Source organism: Xenopus laevis, chromosome 6S (genome assembly GCF_017654675.1).
Source record: "Xenopus laevis strain J_2021 chromosome 6S, Xenopus_laevis_v10.1, whole genome shotgun sequence".
Taxonomy (NCBI): Eukaryota; Metazoa; Chordata; class Amphibia; order Anura; family Pipidae; genus Xenopus; species Xenopus laevis.
This window is the reverse complement of record NC_054382.1, coordinates 7010957-7036370: the sequence shown is the minus strand read 5'-3', so window position 1 is coordinate 7036370 and position 25414 is coordinate 7010957. Positions and strand designations below refer to the sequence as shown.

At 41.6% G+C, this 25414-nt stretch overlaps 1 protein-coding gene across 1 annotated transcript in view; it reads left to right on the top strand.

Annotated features, from left to right (window-relative positions):
- The window catches only part of gars1.S (glycyl-tRNA synthetase 1 S homeolog), a 23275-nt gene extending 6124 nt beyond the window's left edge, over window positions 1-17151 (top strand). The window contains 16 exon segments of the mRNA NM_001096451.1: window positions 202-303; window positions 1624-1726; window positions 1824-1965; window positions 3197-3285; window positions 4842-4918; window positions 5076-5221; window positions 5339-5488; window positions 7303-7465; window positions 7661-7825; window positions 8684-8791; window positions 10347-10492; window positions 11388-11473; window positions 13598-13707; window positions 14843-14936; window positions 15426-15616; window positions 16837-17151. Of these exon segments, the coding sequence (NP_001089920.1) occupies window positions 202-303; window positions 1624-1726; window positions 1824-1965; window positions 3197-3285; window positions 4842-4918; window positions 5076-5221; window positions 5339-5488; window positions 7303-7465; window positions 7661-7825; window positions 8684-8791; window positions 10347-10492; window positions 11388-11473; window positions 13598-13707; window positions 14843-14936; window positions 15426-15616; window positions 16837-16962 (1998 nt within the window). The 3' untranslated portion in view covers window positions 16963-17151.
- Window positions 17152-25414: the final 8263 nt, after the last annotated feature.

Sequence of the window (25414 nt, the reverse complement as noted above, 5' to 3'; positions counted from 1 at the left end):
TGTATAACATGACAACATGTAACGGGGAGGTGGTACTTTCCACTCTGCAAGTATGGAAATCAAAATGTTTGGTTTAGTGACCCTTTAATAATCCTGCGGGCACCTTAGTTCTGCAGTAGAAGCGAGAGGTGCGAGTTCTGCGGGTGCCGGCGGAGCTTGTCTGTGTGTCCGTATTATCACCACCTCCCTCTGTCCCTGTAGGGTGATTTAGTCCGGAAGCTGAAAGAGGAGAAGGTGCCTCAGGTTGATGTGGATCGTGCGGTGGCAGAACTGAAAGCGAGAAAAAGAACATTAGAAGCGAAGGTAAAACGATCAATACTTTCATTTGTTTTGCTTCGGACAAACTTCTTTTTTTTTCCCTACTCTTCTTCCTCCTCTGACTGTTCTGATGGGGAGGAATCCTCTGGGCTCACTGTTCTCACCACTGTTTCTTACACTCGGGGCCCGACATGAATTCACATTCTCCAACATGGAACCAACGGTCAAGGCATTTTGGATTAAAGGGCTAGTTCACCTTCCAAACACTTTTTTTTGGTTCAGTTGTTTTCAAATTGTTCCCCATAAACAAAGACTTTTTTTTCAATTGCTTTCCATCTTTTATATTTTACAAGTTTCCCAGAATTTAAGTTGAAAGTTTAATGTTCGTGTCTTTGGTGTTTGTCCGGCAGCTCAGCGATCCAGGAGCATCTGAACGGTTACAAATTGCTACATTTGGTTGATACAATCAGTTGATACAATCAGTTGATACAATCAGTTGATACAATCAGTTGATACAATCAGTTGATACAATCAGTTGATACAATCAGTTGATACAATCAGTTGATACAATCAGTTGATACAATCAGTTGATACAATCAGTTGATACAATCAGTTGATCCATTTCTCAGCAGCATCTCTGGAGTATCAGCAACTATTGTATCAATTCTAACAGCTTTCTGTAATGAAACTCAGGGATTCTGCTCAGCAGGGACAAAGATAAGAAATGTATCAACAAATTGTATCTATTTAGGACAGTTAAAGGGATACTGTCATGGGAATTTTTTTTTTTTTTTTCAAAAACACATCAGTTAATAGTGCTGCTCCAGCAGAATTATACACTTAAATCCGTTTCTCAGAAGAGCAAACAGATTTTTTTTACATTTAATTTTGAAATCTGACATGGGGCTAGACATATTGTCAGTTTCCCAGCTCCCGCCAGTCACGTGAATTGTGCGCTGATAAACTTCAGCAACTGCCTAACACAAGATAACAACTGCCTGGTAGATCTAAGAACAGCACTCAATAGTAAAATCCAGATCTCACTGAGACACATTCCGTTACATCGAGTAGGAGAAACAACAGCCTGCCAGAAAGCATTTCCATCCTCACAAGGAAACTTCGGAAAATGAAGCACTCCAAGTGCCACCCCGCCGGCGATTTAGATTCTAGGCATTGCAGGGAGATTGCTGGGCGACCAATCTCCCCGAATCTCCATATGTGTTTATGCCCTAAAATGTATCAGTACTGAGATTAACTGCCCCTGCATTGTTCACTCCTCTAATTCTGTCCCTCAGTACTACAGAAGTTGGGCAGCACTGATCTAGAACATTTAGCCTTTGTTCACACGCTTCTGGAATTTTGCAGGAATTGTCTCTCCAGCCCAAGGATGACATTGTTGACCGAGCTAAAATGGAGGATACGTTGAAAAGGCGCTTCTTCTACGACCAAGCATTTGCCATTTATGGAGGTAACATCAAACACACGTTAGCAACTCAAAGGCAACGCAACCGATGCCCCTGCATTCATTGTCATGCCTTTTATTTAACATATGTTTCCCACTCTAGGTGTGAGCGGACTGTACGATTTCGGGCCTGTGGGGTGCGCTTTAAAAAATAACATCATTCAGACATGGAGGCAGCACTTTATCCAGGAAGAGCAGATCCTGGAGATCGACTGCACAATGCTGACTCCAGAACCCGTCCTCAAGTATGTCCCTCCAGTAGTAAAAATAAATAAAAAACAAGTGTTCTGTAGGGCAGAGACACACGCTGCTATTTCGGGAGATTAGTCGCCCAGCGACAAATTGATTCTTCTTCGAGCGAGTAATTTCCCCGAAATGCCTTACCGCTGGCTAGAATATAAATCGCCGGCGAGATGGCACTCGGATTGGTTCGTCTTTCCGAAGTCGCCCGAAGTTTCCTCGTGAGGCAACTTCGGGCGACTTTAGAAAACGAAGCTCTCCAAGAAGTGCCATCTCGCCGGCGATTTATATTCTAGTCGGTGGGTAGGAAGTTTAGGGAGATTAGTCACCCAAAGAAGAAGCGATTTATCGTTGGGCGACTAATCTCCCGAAATAGCAGCGTGTGTCTCTGTTCCCTGGCCTATGTGTTCCGCATGTAAGGTCCTATACAGTTACAATAGGCCCTCACCCAGGGTTTATTATTGTTCTTTGATTGAAAGTAATTGTAAGCTGGCAAGTGTCTGATCACATGATTGTGTCACATGATGAGTGCCATCCTATTAGCTGCAAGGAAATAAAACAATAGGAGGCCTATGGGGGATAATTGTGCCGGCCTTAATCAGGCAAGGTCAGTAGAACCTTCATATGAGCAGGGAGAAGTAGCAAAAGGACAATAAAACTTTGAGACGGATACTATGGGGGTTATTTATTAAAGTCAGAATGCCAAAAACTCGAAAACTTTGAGGTTTTTTTTACTATAAAATTTTTACTATAAAATCTGAGTTTTTAGTGAAAAAAGAGAACACAAATTTTTTGAGATTTTTTTATACCCCAAGGATGGAAAAAGAGTCAGAAAATCCGGCATCTCAGACCTACCGAGGTTGTGTATATAAGCTAATGGGGGAAGTCCCGAAGATATCCTGGTCTGCGCTAGGTTTTGTGCAATAATCCAAAAATTTCATGGTTTTGGGCAAAAATCTGTAAAAATTTGCACAATTTGAATTTTTGATAAATCAGGGGGAAATAGCCCATGCAGTTTAGGTCCGTGTAATAATGCGATCACTTCTGATTTTGATAAATAACCCCCTAAATGTTTAGTGACCCTAATTGATGGTATCCAAGTGTGATCTGTGACCTCTGTATTACGCACTGCAATCCCAGCGTGGGTCCTGAGCCACTGAATACAGAAATAAGCAAATAAATGCTAAACGGACACTTTTGTCACTTGTCTGATTAACCCTTCCCGTCCTGTTGCAGAACCTCCGGGCACGTGGACAAGTTCGCTGATTTTATGGTGAAGGATGTCAAGAACGGAGAGTGTTTCCGGGCTGACCATCTCCTAAAAGGTGAACTTTGTTATAATCATCATAGTCGATGAACTTTATGTTTTACGATAAGCTGCAGATCCTCTGGGATAGTATGACCAATTTTTTGAGAAGTTTGAGATTACACAGGACGTTTTCGGGAGATTTGGTTGCCTGGCGATTAATCGCCTCGTTTTTGCGACAACCAATCTCCCCAAATGCCTTCCCTGATACCTGCACTGGCTAAAATTAAAAAACGCCAGCGCTAATCACACGCAACGATTTGTTTACCGTTTTTTTCATTTTAGCCGGCGCAGATTCAGGGAAGGTGTTTGGGGAGATTGGTTGCCACAAATAGAGACGATTAGTCGCCAGGCGACCAAATCTCCCCAAAATGCCCTGTGTGGTCTGACCCTTAGATGTGCTGTTGGGATATTGACTAGAATGGCACCTACAGACAGTGGGGGTCATTTATCAACACTGGGCAAATTTGCCCATGGGCAGTAACCCATGGAAACCAATCAAATTTCTGCATTAATTTTTCTACTTGCAGCTGGCTATAAAAAGCTAATCACTGATTGGTCGCTATAGGTAACTGCCCATGGGCAAATTTGGCCAGTGCTGATAAATGAGCCTCAGTGACTGGTACAACTGGAGCAAAATACAGTTTATAACAGAGTTTACATTCTCGGGTATGATGGGGGGAGGAGTATGGGAAGAGAAATATGCGACCAGCTCTTAAAGGAGAAAAAAAACCACTTATTAAAAAAACCCTACCCCACATAGACCCCCCTCCCCCAGCCTAGCTGTTACCCCGGGCAAATGCTCCCAAGTTTTTACTTACCCCTCGGCGCAGATTCAGGGATCTGAGTTCACGGCAGCCATCTTCCGGGTCTTCGTGTCTTCTTCCGGCGCTTCGGCAATTTCCGTCCATTATGGCGTATGCGCAGTTGTCGCAAACTGGTAAATTGCTCCAAGCGCGCATGCGCTGCTCCGGCGACCCGGATGATGGCTGCCGTGAACTGCGATCACTGAATCTGCACTGAGGGGTAAGTAAAAATTTAGGAGAATTTGCCCAGGATAGCATCTAGGCTCGGGGGTGGAGGGAGGGGTCTGTGTGTGGGGGGAGGGGGGGTCGTTTTTCCTTTAAGGTGGTCATACACAAGGAGATCCTCTCCCCGATATGCCCATGTTGAGGTGGGCGATATCGGGCTGAACCAATTTTGGGCCCTATGGCCCAATGATCAGATCAGAATGGAGGCAATATGGGCGGTGGGATCACGGGACCAGATCAATGAATAGATGCGGCTGTAATCCGACGGGATTTATTACCTTGCCCGAACGACATCTGCCCAACTTTTGGCCAATTATCGATCAGGGACGCCCGTCGGAATAACCCCGAACACGGGCCAATAAGATGCCACTCAGTCTGTCGGTAGGTTTTATCGGCCCGTGTATGGGAGCCTTAACCCAGATATCAATGAAACTGACCAAACACTCTGCTCTTTACAAGAAATCAGACTGGAACTGAGAAAACACAGAAAAACAGAAGGATTCCATGAATTCTTGTAACCACTCACTGACTGTTTATATTGCAGCTCATCTGCAGAAGCTCATGTCTGACAAGAAGTGCCCAGCGGAGAAGAAGCAGGAGATGGAGAGTGTTTTAACTCAGGCGAGTATAATGCAATTACGCAGCGCAACTCGGTAGCACCGAAATCTCGAAGGGGTTTGGGACAAACATTGTTATCAGGCATGTTTATCAGAGTGTGATTGTTTTACATGTGATCCTGCATTATGGCTGATTTAGGATTTGCTTCCCTTCCTCACAGATGGACAACTACAACCAGCAAGATCTGGCCGACCTCTTTGTCAAGTACAATGTGAAATCTCCAATTACATTAAATGACCTGACACCTCCCGTCTCTTTCAATTTGATGTTCCAGACTTCTATCGGTCCTGGAGGGAATATGCCCGGGTATGTATGTGCGTGACTATATATACAGTTTGGATCTCATTGTCCTGATACGGCATAAGAACAGGTCCCTTTGTAGATTTCCTTGGTTGACTTTCCCTTCTGCTCCCATTGCTGCAGATATTTGAGGCCAGAGACTGCACAAGGAATCTTCCTCAACTTCAAACGCCTTCTGGAATTTAATCAGGGAAAGTTGCCCTTTGCTGCTGCACAGATTGGGAATTCCTTTAGGAATGAAATCTCTCCGCGTTCCGGGCTCATCCGAGTACGGTGAGTAAATATTTCCTCCCATAATGCTGCCAGCTACATAGAGAGAGAGCAAGAAAGTATTCCTGGTTATATTCAGCACCTTATACAAAGTCTGTTGTGGGACTTGTAGGTCCTTGAGACAAGGGAGGTCCATTTAGATTCATAGGGAGAGAACTGCCACCTTGGTATCATTTTCCAGCCTTCACAATTCCTGACTAACTCTGATCCAATATCCGCCTTTTGCTTGGCTTGGGCAGTTGAAAGGATAAGTAAACCTTTAAAATAATTGAATGTAAACTTGATGAGGGGGCTATTCTAAGCACTTTTGCAATGTACATTATTTATTTTTAATTCCAAGATATTAAAGGATACATGTACTGTTAAAGGGATACTGTCATGGGAAAATTATTTTTTTTCAAAATGAATGCACTGAAATCCATTTCTCAAAAGAACAAACAGATTTTTTTATATTCAATTTTGAAATCTGACATGGGGCTAAGACATATTGTCAGTTTCCCAGCTGCCTCTGGTCAGGTGACTTGTGCCTGCACTTTAGGAGAGAAATGCTTTCTGGCAGGCTGCTGTTTTTCCTTCTCAATGTAACTGAATGTGTCTCAGTGGGACCTGGATTTTACTATCGAGTGCTGTTCTTAGATCTACCAGGCAGCTGTTATCTTGTGTTAGGGAGCTGTTATCTGGTTACCTTCCCATTGTTCTTTTGTTTGGCTGCTGGGGGGAAAAGGGAGGGGGTGATATCACTCCAACTTGCAGTACAGCAGTAAAGAGTGATTGAAGTTTATCAGATCACAAGTCACATGACTTGGGGCAGCTGGGAAACTGACAAGATGTCTAGCCCCATGTCAAATTTCTAAATTGAATATAAAAAAATCTGTTTGCTCTTTTGAGAAATGGATTTCAGTGCAGAATTCTGCCGGAGCAGCACTATTAACTGATTTGTTTTTCCCATGACAGGATCCCTTTAATATGAATGAATTTTGTTACAACAGCGCCGCCTGCTGGTCATTTTCTAACCATTCTGACCACCAAGTAGTCAAGGAAAAAGTTGTCAGGAGAAAGAAAGAGTCTGCTCTGATGTTCTTCTGTTTTGGAAAGATTTAAGAAAGGTTTCTAATTTTTTTTCCTAAGCAGAAAAACCATCAGAGCAGCCTCTTTCTTTCTCCTGACAACTTCTTCCTCTAGTGGTCAGAAAATGACCAGCAGGTGGCGCTGTTGTAACAAAATTCATTCATATTAACAGTACATGTATCCTTTAATATCTTGGAATTAAAAATAAATAATGAATGTACATTGTAAAAGTGCTTAGAATAGCCCCCTCATCCATTTTACATTCACTTGTTTTTAAGGTTTACTATGGATTAGTTCTAATTTGACAACCTGATAATCTGATTAAAAGCCGTAATTATAGATGTCTGCCTTTATTTGGCACCAAATCTACTGAGTCAGACTGCAAATATCTGTGGCGTATGAAGTGGTATGGAAGCCAGTCAAAGGCTTTATTTTATCCTTTACTGAATGTAGGGTAAAGTATAGAATGACTGTGCCAGGCCTGTTTAAAGATCTTCCTTTTTGTTACTTGGCTTTACTCCAAGCTGGAACCTGATAGTCCGGAAAACTATTATTATGCAGGGTGTAATTATGGTAAGTGTGTGGGCACATCTAAAGTCACCACACTGTATATAGCATCATCAACAAGTATTTCTTTGTTTTTTATAGTTTGTTGTTGTAGGCACAAGTGACTTATGATATAATTCTCAACAGAATAAAAGCGCCAAGCAACTGTCAGCGCTGACCATTGTCTTGTTTCTGTCTTTCAGAGAATTCACCATGGCAGAAATAGAACACTTTGTGGATCCCAATGAAAAGATTCACCCCAAGTTTGGCAACGTGGCTGATTTAAACCTCAATCTCTATTCTTCCAAAGCTCAACTTAGTGGGGAGTCGGCACGGAAAATGCGGCTGGGGGATGCGGTTGAACAGGTAAGAGGAACATGGAATGATCCCTCTGAGACTACGTTTACTCGTAAGGAGGAATTTATGTAGAGTGAGTGTTTGATATTAAGAAGCAGTGTTTATACCTTCAGACTAATGGGGTAATGCAATAAAAATCAGCAGGTCTAGTAACCCATAGCAACCAATGTGGCCTCGATCAATAATCTCTCATTGTCCTTTTAGGGCGTGATCAATAACTCCGTTCTTGGCTATTTCATCGGCCGGATCTACCTGTACCTTACTAAAGTTGGGATTTCCCCAGATAAACTGCGCTTCAGGCAGCACATGGAGAATGAAATGGCTCATTATGCCTGTGACTGCTGGGATGCCGAAACCAAAACCTCCTACGTAAGTTTCATTTGCTTCCCTTAATACTTTAGAATTAGATGTAAGTACCGTCTATATCCTATCCCCAAATCCCTAAAGGATAATAAACTTTAAAACAAGTGAATGTCAAATCGATGAGGGGGCTATTCTAAGCACTTTTGTAATGTACATTCATTATTTATTTATTTTTAATTCCGAGATATTAAAGTATACATGTACTGTTAATATAAATGAATTTTGTTACAACAGCGCCACCTGCTGGTCATTTTCCCACCAGTCTGACCACCAAGTAGTCAAGGAAGAAGTTGTCAGGAGAAAGAAAGAGGCTGCTCTGATGTTCTTCTGCTTAGGAAAGATTTGAGAAAGGTTTCTAATATTTTTCTTAAGCAGAACATCAGAGCAGCCTCTTTCTTTCTCCTGACAACTTCTTCCTTGACTACTTGGTGGTCAGACTGGTGGGAAAATGACCAGCAGGTGGCGCTGTTGTAACAAAATTCATTCATATTAACAGTACATGTATCCTTTAATATCTTGGAATTAAAAATAAATTAAATAATGAATGTATATTACAAAAGTGCTTAGAATAGCTCCCGCATCAATTTTACATTCACTTATTTTAAAGGTTTAGTTATCCTTTAATGCCTTGCATGCTTTGAATTAGGGGGAAAAGTATTGCATGTTCCGACAGTTACATTTGAAATCCCAAGGCAAATCCTCCCCCTCTTCTCTACATTAAAGCAGGCCCTGCTCATGAGAAAACTGTATGAGAGATTCATTCCATCTCTTTGGAAATGACTTACCTTTGACTCTCTTTGGAAATGACTTACCTCTGACTCTCTTTGGAAATGACTTACATCTGACTCTGTTATTCTCTTGCAGGGCTGGATAGAAATCGTGGGCTGCGCTGACCGGTCCTGTTATGATCTTTCTTGCCACGCCAGAGCTACCAAAGTCCCCCTTGTTGCTGAAAAACCCCTCAAAGAACCAATATCCTTTTGCGGTGACTTTAAGTAGGATTTGGATTTTAGTGCACTACTTCTTTGCTGCCTTCTAACTGCAGCTACATGGACACAGGCATGTCAGGGGATGCTGAGAGCTGCGTTTATACAACAGCTGGAGGGATGCGGGTGTTCCTTAGCAGGGGTCGCTGACTCCATCTTGTTCCAGCATGTTCATATTCCAGTTGTGCATATATCTGGCATCACCCTGCCTATGATTGTCTACAGCTAAAATGTCAACCATGGCCATGGAAATATTCTTTAGGGAAGTTCATGTGCACAGAAAGAAGTGCTGGTCATTATATAAGTAGACATTTCCACTTAAAGGAACAGTTCAGTATAAAAATAAAAACTGGGTAAATAGATAGGCTGTGCAAAATAAACAATGTATCTAATATAGTTAGTAAGCCAAAAATGTAATATATAAAGGTGACTGGATGTGTAACATAATAGCCAGAACACTACTTCCTGCTTTGCAGCTCTCTTGGTTTCCACTGATTGGTTACCAGGCAGTAACCAATCAGGGACTTGAGGAGGGGCCACATGGGACATAACTGTTGCTTTTGAATCTGAGCTGAATGCTGAGGATCAATTGCAAACTCACTGAACAGTTATGTCCCATGTGGCCCCCCTTATAGTCACTGACTAACTCGGAGTTAGAGAGCTGAAAAGCAGGAAGTAGTGTTCTGCCTATTATGTTACACATCCAGTTACTCCAGCCTTTATACATTAAATTTTTGACTAACTAACTATATTAGAAACATTTTTTTATTTTACTCAGTCTATCTATTTATCCAGTTTTTATTTTTACACTGAACTGTTCCTTTAAGTGGTGAAAGGCACTCCTGTTGTTTTTTTCCGTAAAGGATAAGTAAATGATAAAAATAAGTGAATGTAAAATTGGGTATTCTAAGCACTTTTGCAAAGCACTTTCATTACTTTTAATTCGAAAATATTAAAGGATACATATACTGTTAATATGAATGAATTGTGTTACAACAGCGCCACCTGCTGGTCATTTTCCCACCAGTCTGACCAGCAAGTAGTCAAGGAAGTTGTCAGGAGAAAGAAAGAGGCTGCTCTGATGTTCTTCTGCTTAGGAAAGATTTGAGAAAGGTTTCTAATATTTTTCCTAAGCAGAAGAACATCAGAGCAGCCTCTTTCTTTCTCCTGACAACTTCCTTGACTACTTGGTGGTCAGACTGGTGGGAAACTGACCAGCAGGTGGCGCTGTTGTAACAAAATTCATTCATATTAACAGTACATGTATCCTTTAATATCCTGGAATTAAAAGTAAATAAATAATGAATGTACATTGCAAAAGTGCTTAGAATAGCCCCCTCATCAATTTTACATTCACTTATTACTTATCCATTAGTGATTGTTGTATTTTGGAGAGGGGGGGAGGGGTCCAGCGTGTGATATTCGCTTGCCCGTAAGTCACAAGGATTGCATCATGCAATGGCCGCCATGTCTATGCAAACCCATTTTTAAATGTTCTTGGCAAACTCTGCTTTCCCTTGGATTCCTTGACAGCCGTGCACAAAACAGTCAATGTAACCGAGTTTGTGGCCAGCAAAGGAGCCATAGGCAAAGAGTACAAGAAAGATGCCAAGCTGGTGCTCGAGTACCTCAACATCTGTGATGAGCGTTTCATCTTAGAAATGGAACAACTTCTACAAGAAAAGGGGTAAGTGCTTTATGTTTTACTCTAGCAACCAATGAGTAGGCTGGTGCAAGTACATACAGGGCAGCCATTGCAAATCACCACATTTTTGGGTTGTTTTGAAATTTCTAACCTATTTTTTGTGGCAATGCAGTTTGGAATAGTTTAAACTGTCATGTGGTTGCTCGGGTCCTGCTGTGCTCCGGTACAGATACTCTCTTTGCTCAATGTGTGGGACGGGCACCTAGATCATACCTTTAAAGGATAAGTAAACCTTAAAAATAAGTGAATATAAAATTGATGAGGGGGCTATTCTAAGCACTTTTGCAATGTACATTCATTGTTTGTTTATTTTTAATTCCAAGTTATTAAAGGATACATGTACTGTTAATATGAATGAATTTTGTTACAACAGCGCCACCTGCTGGTCATTTTCCCACCAGTCTGACCAGCAAGTAGTCAAGGAAGAAGTTGTCAGGAGAAAGAAAGAGGCTGCTCTGATGTTCTTCTGCTTAGGAAAGCTCTGAGAAAGGTTTCTAATTGTTTTCCTAAGCAGAAGAACATCAGAGCAGCCTCTTTCTTTCTCCTGACAACTTCTTCCTTGACTACTTGCTGGTCAGACTGGTGGGAAACTGACCAGCAGGTGGCGCTGTTGTAACAAAATTCATTCATATTAACAGTACATGTATCCCTTAATATCTTTGAATTAAAAATAAATAAATAATGAATGTACATTGCAAAAGTGCTTAGAATAGCCCCCTCATCAATTTTACATTCACTTATTTTAAAGGTTTACCTATCGTTTAAATTTGTGCATCGACGTTGATTGGCTTAAGGGCTGTCTGCCAATCAGGAATAAGATGGGGCTGTTAGAGGAATAGTAGAATGACCAACTGTTGTTATATTTATCTCTCTGCAGGGAATTTACCATTGAAACAGAAGGGAAGACATTCGTACTGACTAAGGACATGGTCTCGGTAAAAAAATCCCAGAAAACCATTTATGGTAATTGTTTTGTTTTTAATACAAATTTTCTGTTGCTCAGACGAACAGGGATTTCAAAAAAATCTCCCACCATAGAGGGCTCATTATTCTCTTTATCTTAAATAGAGACAGCTCTCCCTTTGCAATTCCAGCAATCTGGTTTCTAGGGTCCGAATCCCCCTAGCAAACATGCAGTGATTTGAACCAGAGACTGGAATATGAATAAGAGAGCCTTACAAAGTATTTGGTTTTTTTTTTTAGACGGGGTCAGTGACCCCCCATTTGAAAGCTGGAAAGAGTCAGAAGAAGACAAATAAACGAAAAACGATATAAATAAAAAATACATAATGAAGACCAATTGAAAAGTTGCTTAGAATTGGCCATTCTATAAAATACTAAAACTTAACTTAAAGGAGAACTAAACTTTGAAAATGAATATGACTAAAAATGCCATATTTTATATAGTGAACTTAGTGCACGAGGCTAAAGTTTCAGCTTGTCAATAGCAGCAATGATTTCTGTGCTGCCATGTAGTAATTATGTGTATTAATTACTAATCAGCCTTAAATTGTGACATTTCTATTCTATGTGTACTGTATATTGTGAGTGGGTCCCTAAGCTCAGTAAGTGACAGCAGCACAGAGCATGTGCAGTGAATCAGCAGAAAAGAAGATGGGGAGCTACTGGGGCATCTTTGGAGACACAGATCTTTACTGCTAAAGGGCTGTGGTTGCCTTGGGCTGGTACAGAAGCACAAAACATCATGTACAACATTTCTACCTACTGCTTTAGTTCTCCATTAAAGGTGAATAACCCCTTTAAACAATGGCAGTTTTCAATACTGGAATTTGTACTTATGATGGATTCTGTATTATACGCAGAGCTGCCCCCACCCCCCTATAGCCTTGTTGGTACATCCCATTATGTTTAAATAGCAGGTTTATTGGAGACATTGTGTTGCTCTGTACACGAGTGATGGAATGAATACAAGGCAAGGACAAACTGTAGAACATAGTGAATAATTACTCTGTGTTCCCTGTTCTGCCTCCCACACTTGGGATCAACTTTACCGGCACAATACAATAGCGCAGACCTTGGCTGGATAATATAGCGCCTGAGATGGACCATTTAATAGGCTTTTTCACTCGTTACCATGGGAACAGGTGGCATTGGAATGAGGGACCTGTGTTTTAACATTGTGACCCCCCCCCCTTGAGCAGCAATTAAGTGTAGGTACACGTAGGGGCAGATTTATCAAGGGTCGAATTTCGAAGTACAAAAAAACGTCAAAATTCGACCATCGACTTGAACAACGTCAAAATCAAATTCAAGGTTTTTACACAGAATTTGGGAATCCTGCGATCGAATAAAAATCGTTTGATCGAACGATTAAATCGTTCGAACCGCACGATCGAAGGATTTTTATTCGATGTGTAAAAGTTTGTAGAAGGTCCCCGTAGGCTAACATAGTAATTCGGCAGGTTTAATTTGGCGAAGTATTGAAGTCGAAAGTTTTTCTTAAAGAGACAGTACTTCGATTATCGCATGGTCGAATGTTCAAACGAATCGAAGTCGGAGTAAATTCGAAGTCGTAGTATCCTATTCGATGGTCGAACTATCCAAAAAATTACTTTGAAGTTTTTGTACTTTGAAAATTCACTCGAACCTTAGTAAATCTGCCCCGTTGGGCTGCCACCTGCCCGGTATTTCACCGGCCTAGCCAGTAAAATACTAGCAAAAGCCGGGGCCGGTATTACATATTTACCGTCAATGTATAAGCCGGTAAATTTGTAATCCCTATTGTTCCGCCCCTGACCTGCATCAGATCCAGCCCCTCTCCCATCTCACCTAATCCAAGGGCACAGTCCTTCCTGGCGAAACTCTGTGACTCCGCCCCAAAATGTCATAATCCCGCCATGGAATGTCATAACACCGCCCCTGGATGAACACAACCACGCCCCCAGACCTGCACAGCCTGCCCCTCTCTGGCCCGCCCCCACCCTTGCATCACCGGTGGTAGGGCCAGATTGAAAAGGTGGCGACCCTACGTAGGCTTTTGTTTGAGCCGATACCAGGGGACATATCGCCAGGCTTCATTATCTCACTCGTTGCTAATAATGTGTCTCTTCTTGCGTCTTTTCTCAGTTGAGGAGATCGTGCCCAATGTGATAGAGCCGTCGTTTGGCCTGGGAAGGATCATGTACACCGTTTTCGAACACACATTCCAAGTCCGACAGGGAGACGAGCAGAGAACGGTAAGAAGCCCCCCCCCCCGCAATATTGTTTGTACCCAACGTCATTTAACTTGCATCTGCTAAAATTGTTAACGTATTCCTCGCATGAAAGGAAGCTGCCATGTTGCTTGATACCGTTAGCTGCTGTACACTTTGCTGACCATTAGGTGGCCCTACACAGTGATCACCAAAAACCAATTAGGACCGCTCCAAACTCACCACCTCTTAGCTGCTCCCCTGTATTACCAGGTGCTCAGTCCGCAGCGTCCCCACTGCCAACATATGATACACGAACAGGAGGACGGCACTCCGGTAAAAAGGCAGGTTTTTATTGCAAGGTGCTGCAGAAATACATGGCCTTACGCGTTTTGGGAACACACTCCCTTAGTCATAGGCTTACATAATGAATCGTACACGTGCATTATATACAATTGGTCTATGGCGACCTCTGTTGGTCATCATCATTATCACTGCTAAAAACATTATTTATTTGTATCAATAAAAGTGGCAATGGTCTGTTAAAAATTAGAAATATAAATAAGGGGGGAGGATAATGGACCTTGGATATTTTATATCGTTTTTATTTGAAGTATTGACATTCATCATATTGTTTTAAATACTCTTAATTAAGATTAATATGAATCTAATTGGCATTCATGTACATTCATTCATTATTTATTTTTATTCCCAGATATTAATGGATACTTGTACTGTTAATATGAATGAATTTTGTTACAACAGCGCCACCTGCTGGTCATTTTCTGACCATTCTGACCACCAAGTAGTCAAGGAAGAAGTTGTCAGGAGAAAGAAAGAGGCTGATCTGATGTTCTTCTGCTTAGGAAAGATGTGAGAAAGGTTTCTAATTGTTTTCCTAAGCAGAAGAACATCAGAGCAGCCTCTTTCTTTCTCCTGGCAACTTCTTCCTTGACTACTTGCTGGTCAGAATGGTGGGAAAATGACCAGCAGGTGGCGCTGTTGTAACAAAATTCATTCATATTAACAGTACATGTATCCTTTAATATCTTGGAATTAAAATAAATAAATAATGAATGTACATTGTATAAGTGCTTAGAATAGCCCCCTCATCAGTTTTACATTCACATATTTTAAAGATTTACTTATCCTTTAACCAGTTCTGCTTTTATTCCTTCAGTACTTCACTTTCCCGGCCATAGTGGCCCCGTACAAGTGTTCCGTGCTGCCGCTGAGTCAGAATCTGGAGTTTATGCCGTTTGTTAAAGAGCTGTGTAAGTAAATGCTTCCCATTTCCCTGAAATTCTATGCCGGGTGCTAAATGTGCTGCTGCCATTTGCCTGATGCCTGGAGCTTCTCTGTAGCAGAACTACAGTTCCAAACATGCAGTGTAAGTATCCAGCTGTGACTACACAGTGTGCAGGCCAGTGGCATTGGTTAGTAGACCCTGGTGCAATATGGAGGGAATGTCCTCTGTGATTGGCTGCTTCTTTATTTATAATATATATTTACCAGGCCCTATGGTCTGTTCCCCCTGTAGTTCTGCTTCTGACCTTCATTCCAGATGCAGGAAGATTAGGAGGCACATTTATTACAGGTCGAATTTCAAATTCATGTCAGTTTTTTTTTTTTTAACTTTATTATACTCGAAATTCGATTGGAGGGTTATTTGATAAAAAAAAAAAAAATCGAATATCTAAAACATGCATGAATTTTACCGACTCAAAAACTTGAATTGTATTCGACTAAACTCGATTCTGCAGCCGACGCCTTGACTAAGAATGGAGTGTCCCACAAAGTGGACGATTCCTCCGGCTCCATTGGTCGGCGCTACGCTCGGACAGACGAGATCGGCGTGGCCTTTGGGATCACCATTGACTTCGATACAGTGAACCGGACGCCCCACTCAGCCACTCTCCGAGACCGGGACTCCATGAGGCAGATCCGAGCTGCGGTAATAGAGAAACGTTTTTTATTCTTTCCATCAGACTGTATGAATTGTACTGTATCTATATAATCTGTACCGCCTGCCCGAGCCTTTATAATGGCCACGGCCTGCCTAGTGCTTCCATAAATAAAGAACCCAAATGTGTTTGCAACTGATATTAAAGAGGAAAAAAACCTAAAATCCCATTTTTACTTTCTTTAATGAAAATATACTTTAATTAAAAAATGTCTACCTGAATGTATGCAGTGACATTCCTCCTTCATTTACTTGCTCTCACTACTGTGGATAGGAAACTTCAGACGGTCCCTAACTGCTCTTCAGGGAAGCAATCATACTTATGAACAGCAGGGGGAGCCCCCGCCTTACTTCCCTCACCTTGAGCAGCTTTGTTTGTTTCCCTGTAGAGCAGCCGGGACTGTGTAGAGATTTGTATCCGCAGACCCAGTGGAGTCATGGGCATGTAAAGGCAAAAAAATAAAATCCCATTTTTACTTTCTTTAATGAAAAAGAAATCTATCTCCAATATACTTTAATTAGAAAAATGTGTACTGTTTTTATAAGAAACCTGACTGTATGCAGTGAAATTCTCCCTTCATTTACTGCTGTGGATAGGAATTGTCAGACGGTCCCTAACTGCTCTGCAGGGAAACAATCATACTTATGAACAGCAGGGGGAGCCCCTGCCTTACTTCCCAGCCATGCAGAACTCAAGCAGCTTTGTTTGTTTCCCTGTAGAGCAGTCGGCGACTGTGTAGAGATTTGTATTGGATTTTATTTTTGCCTTTACATCCCCTTTACTGTTTCCAACTCCAGCTGCAGGGACACAGATCATGGAGCCAGATTTAAGCAGATAAATTGGGATTCTGTTTGGAGGATTATTTTGCTGCAGCCGCTGGTTCTGCAGAGTTGGAGAAAGTTTCTATTAAACAATACAAAAACTATAAAATCCACATTAGATTACATGACAACACAGGAGCCAGTGCAGTCTGTATATTCTGATTATTAATCAGTCTTGCTGTATCGGCTTCTGGCAGATATTATTTGACTTGTGCTGTTTTGATCATTTATTACGATTCCTAAGCAGCCCAGACCCCACTGAGCATGTGCACAGTCTTGGTCTTGCAAAGATGTATAACAAAGTTACTAGCCTTATTCTATTTTAGACTTCTCCTTTAAACCAATGTAATGAGTTGATTTAATGCGAGTCAATATCTTGTTGCCTTTAGGTTTCGGAGCTCCCGGGGGTTGTCCGAGACTTGGCCAGTGGTTGTGTCACATGGGCAGAAGTGGAGAGTAAATACCCGGTATTTGAGGGACAGGAGACGAGCAAAAAGGACACCTCCGAGGACTAAATGCTTCTTCCTGCGCTAAGGAACATGGCCGCCACTTTTTACCATTGATGTTAATATTCAACTACTCCCCCTTGTATCCGCATAAGAATTAAGGGAAAATAACGGCATTATTCGATGCTCACAGGGACTCTCCTTAATTGTCGCCACAACCCGATTCCATTGTCATATTAAAAAAAGTTTGAAATATCAGATAATGTTTCTCCCGTGTTTATTTCTACGTGGGTAATGCTCTGACTGAGGCACGGGAACGTCTCTTTGAATTGAAAGAAATGCTGCTTTGCTTGTTCTCCGACTTCTCTTCATTTAGTGGAGAAAAAGGAGACTTTCTCTGCCTCAGTCATTTTCAGCTGGTTGTACAGTCCAACGGACCAGCAGGTGGCGCCGTCGCATGAATTATAAGATATTCACATTTATATCAGCAGTGAATGAACTAAATCTTAAATACTAGATGGAGAAGCCTCCCCCAATGCTGTAGAGGGGCAGAGGCACATTTATTAATGCCGGTAATTGTGCCTTATAAATCCATGTGACACAATGAGAACCTAATGCCCTAATAAGTCACAGGTACAGCCGCAGACCCACTCTCTTCCCAAAAAGGCCAAGTGAATGCAGCGCGTATTAGACAGCCGGAAGCAATCGGTGGGTAAGGTCATGTATTATAAGGGATAATGTACCCCCTACTGTAAATGATAAGGATATTAGAAGTCACTGAGGAGTTGTTCTGTGACCATATAAAGACACAAGGCTGCAGGCTGAGTTATACAGGGAACTCTGAGTATCACTTATGTATTATAAGGGATAATGTACCCCCTACTGTAAATGATAAGGATATTAGAAGTCACTGAGGGGTTGTTCTGTGACCATATAAAGGCACAAGGCTGCAGGCTGAGTTATACAGGGAACTCTGAGTATCACTCATGTATTATAAGGGATAATGTACCCCCTACTGTAAATGATAAGGATATTAGAAGTCACTGAGGGGTTGTTATGTGACCATATAAAGGCACAAGGCTGCAGGCTGAGTTATACAGGGAACTCTGAGTATCACTCATGTATTATAAGGGATAATGTACCCCCTACTGTAAATGATAAGGATATTAGAAGTCACTGAGGGGTTATTCTGTGACCATATAAAGACACAAGGCTGCAGGCTGAGTTATACAGGGAACTCTGAGTATCACTCATGTATTATAAGGGATAATGTACCCCCTACTGTAAATGATAAGGATATTAGAAGTCACTGAGGGGTTGTTCTGTGACCATATAAAGGCACAAGGCTGCAGGCTGAGTTATACAGGGAACTCTGAGTATCACTCATGTATTATAAGGGATAATGTACCCCCTACTGTAAATGATAAGGATATTAGAAGTCGCTGAGGGGTTCTGTGACCATATAAAGGCACAAGGCTGCAGGCTGAGTTATATTAGAGGGAAATTGTGGAAGCACTCAAGGCTAAATCAAAATATATTTAAATATAATGGAAGTGCTACTTACAATGCACTTCCCTGGGCCCCTGTCTCATAAGTAATTCAGTATAAATGCAAGTGCATGTTTACAAAACAGGGGTTTTTAGTTACCAAAGTTATGATCATAAAATTGAAAAGCCACCATACCACGTCAAGGTAAACCCCATATGGCGGTCCCTAACTTACTTATTAAAAAGAAATGTTTCTCTGCATAATAGCATTACCTGTGTTCAGTGTATGTTGAGCATTGGTTTCAATTTGAAGGCTGAATCCTCCCCGCCAGTAAAGGCTTTTAAGAGAGAGTGATTGCCCAAACCAACGCCCACATTTAAAAGCATAGGACCACCATTAGTTTTAAGGGGTGGGTATGGGGTGCTATTGAAAAACCACATGAAGCTAGGCCACAGCTTCAGGCCAATATACTATATTAGAGGGAAATTGTGGAAGCACTCAAGGCTCTAATATTGTATATTGGCCTGAAGCTGTGGCATAGCTTTATGTGGTTTTTCAATAGCACCCCATACCCCCCCCTTAAAATTAATGGTGGTCCTACGCTTTTAAATATGGGCGTTGGTTTGGGCAATCTCTCTCTCTTAAAAGCCTTTACTGGCGGGGGAGGATTCAGCCTTCAAATTGAAACCAATGCTCAACATACACTGAACACAGGTAATGCTATTATGCAGAGAAACATTTCTTTTTAATAAGTAAGTTAGGGACCGCCATATGGGGTTTACCTTGACGTGGTATGGTGGCTTTTCAATTTTATGATCATAACTTTGGTAACTAAAAACCCCTGTTTTGTAAACATACACTTGCATTTATACTGAATTATTTATGAGACAGGGGCCCAGGGAAGTGCATTGTAAGTAGCACTTCCATTATATTTGAATATATTTTGATTTAGCCTTGAGTGCTTCCACAATTCCCCTCTAATATTGCAGGCTGAGTTATACAGGGAACTCTGAGTATCACTCATGTATTATAAGGGATAATGTACCCCCTACTGTAAATGATAAGGATATTAGAAGTCACTGAGGGGTTGTTCTGTGACAATATAAAGGCACAAGGCTGCAGGCTGAGTTATACAGGGAACTCTGAGTATCACTCATGTATTATAAGGGATAATGTACCCCCTACTGTAAATGATAAGGATATTAGAAGTCACTGAGGGGTTGTTCTGTGACCATATAAAGGCACAAGGCTGCAGGCTGAGTTATACAGGGAACTCTGAGTATCACTCATGTATTATAAGGGATAATGTACCCCCTACTGTAAATGATAAGGATATTAGAAGTCACTGAGGGGTTGTTCTGTGACCATATAAAATCACAAGGCTGCAGGCTGAGTTATACAGGGAACTCTGAGTATCACTCATGTATTATAAGGGATAATGTACCCCCTACTGTAAATGATAAGGATATTAGAAGTCACTGAGGGGTTGTTCTGTGACCATATAAAGACACAAGGCTGCAGGCTGAGTTATACAGGGAACTCTGAGTATCACTTATGTATTATAAGGGATAATATACCCCTATCGGTGTTGCAGCAGACGAGGCATCCCGGAGTCTCTCATCTCTGCGACTCAAGTACATATTTATTGAAAATCTTGCTTTACTACTTCTGCAAATTGAGCCTCTCTTTTCCCACTTCAGGGATAAGAGGAGCATTACTTTGCTAACTGTAGAAAATAGTGCAGACAACCCGCTGCCACAATAAGGATAATCAGACTATTCACAGTGTCAGAGCAAGCAGTATGGGATCTCTCAGTCCCGCACATTATCCATTAACAGGAGATACAGTTGGTGATACAGTCGGAGGCAGCTAAGCTCTCTGTAAGCTCTGCGGGTCTGACAGGAGGAAGATTGTGTGTTCAGGTGATAATTGAGTGCAAATTGGTGCTGCCTGGGAACAATATATTAATATTTATACTCGTAATAAAGACTTCAGCTTTCACTTTTTAATGGACAGTAATGAGAGAATATAAATATAACCAGGATTTCTGTTTCCCAGGCAGATTTAAGCTGATGCCTGAGACATAATCCACATGCAGGTACTTGGGGGTAGGAATCCTCCCCTTCAGTTGTGTTCATCTCCCCCCTATACACATGATCTGCCCCTTCACTTCACAGCTAATGAGAGGCTCTTATTCTCTGTCTGCATAAGAGCGGCACAAAACTGTCAGTGTTTGTCTATGGCAGAGAGATCTTGGCCCCGGCTGCAGCGAATAAACCGGCAATGATGTCGTGAGATATCCACCAGGGTTGGCATTAGAAAAAGGGGGGTGGGCTGGGACCCCAGAATTAGGCAGGATCCCTTGGAATTATAAGTGATACATTTGTGTTAAGAATAATATCAGTGTGACATCACTAACCTGATCAATCACTGGTTTTGGTTGAAATTTGTTTCTAGATGGCACATCATTTACTAGTAGGTGTAGTAGAGTAATAGAAACCCAACATCATGTCATTTACTGATTCTGTGTCATTGACTCATTAATTGTTCCAAATAATAGTAGTGTTCCATATAATACAGGTATGGGATCTGTTATCCGGTAACCCGTTATCCAGAAAGTTCAGAATTATGGGAAAGGCTGTCTCCCATAGACTCCATTATAATCAAATAATCCAATTTTTTTTAAATTATTTCCTTTTTCTCTATAATAATAAAACATTAGCTTCTACTTGATCCAAACTGAGATATAATGAATTCTTATTGGAAGCAAAACCAGCCTATTGGCTTTATTTCACATTTACATGATTTTCTAGTAGACTTAGGGTATGAAGATCCAAATTACAGAAAGACCCGTTATCCGGAAAGCCCCAGGTCCCGAGCATTCTGGATAACAGGTCCCATACCTGTAATAGCTTGTTCCAAATGATAGCAGTGTTGGGTTAAATTAGTGAGCTCATTAATTCTGGGAATAAACAGGAATCAATTCCGGCCCTTATTTAAAGGGATACTGTCATGGAAAGACATGTTTTTCCAAAAAGCATCAGTTAATAGTGCTACTCCAGCAGAATTCTGCACTGAAATCCATTTCTCAACAGAGCAAACAGATTTTTTTATATTCAATTTTGAAATCTGACACGGGGCTAGACATTTTGTCAGTTTCCCAGCTGCCTCCAGTCATGCGACTTGTGCCTGCACTTTAGGATGGAGCTACTTTCTGGCAGGCTGTTATTTCTCCTACTTAATGTAACTGACTCAGTCTCAGTGGGACCTGGATTTTACTATTGAGTGTTGTTCTTAGATTTACCAGGCAGCTGTTATCTTGTGTTATGGAGCTGTTATCTGGTTACCTTAACATTGTTCTGTTGTTAGACTGCTGGGGGGGAAAGGGAGGTGTGATATCACTCCAACTTGCAGTACAGCAGTAAAGAGTGATTGAAATTTATCAGAGCACAAGTCACATGACTGGAGGCAGCTGGGAAATTGACAATATGTCTAGCCCCATGTCAGGTTTCAAAATTGAATATAACAATCTGTTTGCTCTTTTGAAAAATGGATTTCAGTGCAGAATTCTGCTGGAGCAGCACTATTAACTGATGCATTTTGGGAAAAAAACATGTTGGTGTTGGGCCTATTTATCATGGATCAGTTTCAATACATCAAATACTTGAAGAGCTCATGTTGCCTTATGCCCAAGAGGAAATGCCCTTGAAATGGGACAACGACCCCAAACTCACCAGTAACTGGGCAACATCTTGGTTCTACACCAACAAGATTGATATTATGGATGGAGGATGGGGCACAAAGATAAAGACAGAAAAAACGGATCTGCAAAATATAAATAAAACAGAAAAAATTCAAAGATTTATGAAAACTTTATTTTCGTCCAGACTGGGGTGTTCTGAGCCCTTTAGGGGCCACTGCCTCAAAGTCCCCCCACCCAGTTACGAATAAACTAACTGCCTGGGGTAAGTCTAAGGGTTGACCTAGACTTCTATTAGGTTTCATTGGCCAATATAGAAGCTAGAAAAACACACACGTCTTCTGGCCGTTGGATTGGGCTTGATTAGTGGTCAAATCCTGCACCAAATCACTTTGTAACTAGATCACCTAACAAACGACCCCCCCATGTAGCCGTCTTGAAATTAGCAAAGCTCTACATCAACCCCATGTGAGGATCACGCATTTCGCCCGCGGAGTCAATTATACCGTCCAACCTTGTTTTATTTAAGTCAGGTTTTTAAAAATGAAAATGAACCCAAATGTGGAACGGGAGAGTCATTAAAAAGCAATTGCCTATCAACACCTGCACCCGTTGCATCTAAATTATTAATGGATACGGCTCACATTAACATTTAGATGGCTGCAATCTTCCTATCAATCGGCGAGACGTCTCCCCCCCCTCGTACAAGTGCTTCATTACTGAGACGATGATTAGCAATAAAGCTTGATGGCTTCATACGAGGCCGACACTTCAACTGGAGATGCATTTTTAATTGATGAATTCCCCCGTGGCGTCGGCAGGTTTTCTTTAAAATTCTAACAGGCTTAGCTCCGAGCAGCGGGATCCTTTCAAAGGGGCAATGATCATTCATTTTCAGATATTCGGCAGTGATTGTGTATGAAGAACTGATGCCTTGATAGAAATGATCTTAGTGGTATTTCATTCTAATGACACATTGAATGGTACAGTAGAACTAATTGTGTGAGGAGAGCCTGCTGTACTACTGTATGGTAAGTGTGGCTACACTGGGGAACATCTGCACTCAAAGGGAATGGCCTCCAATACTTCTTCCACCAATCAGTTATTCTTCTTGTATAATCTCCACCTGGAACTCATGATTCTGGGACAAGGAACGTCAATGCCCATTTTGTCAATGGCAATACTAATAAATGTCCTTTTGCTTAAAAAGACGTCAGCCCCCTCGATGATAAATCGAATGCTTATATCAACAAGGCAATGAGGTCCGTGCCAATTGGAGTCTTGCACATGTGCATTGATCTTCTGAAAAGCTCAGCCTTCTTCATGAAGCACAAGAGATATTGACATAGGGTTTGTGGTAATGTACATGTGTAGATGGCAGCCATCTTTATGACACAGTCGGATCAAAGATGGCACCCGAGCGGAGACATGCAGTGAAGACTAAGAAGGAAGAATTACAGCCAAAGTAAGGCTGTAACACAAATAATATATTGTAATTCACAAGGGGCAAGGGAGGTCTCCCAGTGGGAGAATTCATGTTTCAGCCGGCTGCCTTGTGCTTTAAGCAAAGTCTTCTAATTGTGCTTTCCAATTTGCATCGGGTGGCATAGATCAAAATGAAACTATGTGATGATAGCGTCCCTTTACACAGCATGGACAAGTCTTGCATTGGGTTGTGTTTCCACAGGAGGATCCTGCAGCTTATAATCAGCAGAAAAATGAAGTTAGCGAGAAGAGGAAAGTCGTGTGATGTTGTTGTGCTCACAAATGAAATGACAAAGCAGACAAGAGACATCTGATGTTTGGTCAGTTCTAAGCAGAGCATCCCATTAAGTTTACACAACATGGACAAGTTTTGCATTGGGTTGTGTTTCCACAGGAGAATCCTGCAGCTTCTCATCGGCAGAAAAATTAGGTTAGCGAGAAGAGGAAAGTCGTGTGAACTTGTTCTGCTCAAAAACAAAGTTACAAAGCAGAGAAGATGTTTGTCTGGTCAGTTCTAAGCATAACAACATCACAAGACTTTTCTCACTGTGTTTAAATGCTAAAAAAAAATGAACACCACATAGTGCCGTTGTTTCACTTGCATTCTCTTAGCAATGTGAAAACTGTAAATGTAAAATCTTGAAAGCCAGAATGTAAATTGTAAAAGTGCTTAGAAGAATTTTACATTAATTTGTTTCTAGGGTTTACATGTTTTTAAAATTCCATAGTTCAGAATGGGTAGGGCCTGGTAGACAACAGATAAAAGATGGCTGAACGCAGCAAAGTGTGTTGGTGCTGCCAGTCATGTGGAAGATGATTTTTAGTGGGGATTTTCCCCACGCCTCTGGCCCCTTACCCTGCCCATCTTCTGGTCCCCCACCCAGACCACCTTACTTTTGAACGGAAGGTGTGGAAATTCTAGGGGGGGTCATGCCCCCCTTGGCCCATATGGTTCCGAAGCATGAGTGCTGCTGTTACAACATAGAGACATGGCTGTTTCCCTGTATTGTGGGGTAATCCTGGCCCTGCTGCCCCCCCTTCTCAGGCACTCACCGTATTGGCTGGAGGTGGTCCAGGAAGGGGTTCATGATGCCGTTGGGGGTGGGTCCAGCCCAGGGGGGCCCAGGATGCTAGCACAAAAAGCTCAATTGCACTCTCTGCCAGTTTGAAACCTGGAAATTCGCCCTCTGAGGCGAGTTTGGCATATGCCCCTGCCTGTATTTTAAGACCATTATTAGCTGATGGCGAGAAGGAACTAAAAATACAGGAAGAGGAATGACTATATTATTATTCATTGGGAATGACGCCAGGAGATTAATGAGCTCCCTAGAATGTTACAGGTTATTATATGACAAATTACCTTTAAATTCATGATAAAGTTATAAATCTGAATTGAACTGGAAAGACAAAAATATGTATTTATAATGAGCATTTAATGCCGATTCTCAGAATCCCATACGGTTCGGATTTGAATTTCATCGCAGAAACAGATGTCGGTGATTGGAGGCCGATGATCTGATTCAGGGAAAGATAAAGAGAGCGAAGAACAAAAGGATTCTCTTCCCCCTGGTGTTGCTGAACTGTCCTTCAGGTTGATGAATCTGGAATTTATGAAGCTTTTATTTAAAGGGAAACTGTTGCCGTTATAAGAAATCTGTAGTGGGTCTAAAATGCTAACGATTTTCCTATGAATGTATCCCAGAGGGAGTGATATAAGGGGAACTCATCTCCACCTCCCAGTCATCAATAGATCATCGGTGTTAACCTGCCCGGTAACGGCTAATTACTAAGCAACAAGAGCTGACATACGAGAGAAAACGAACTAAGGTCAAACAGCATTTCCGACAA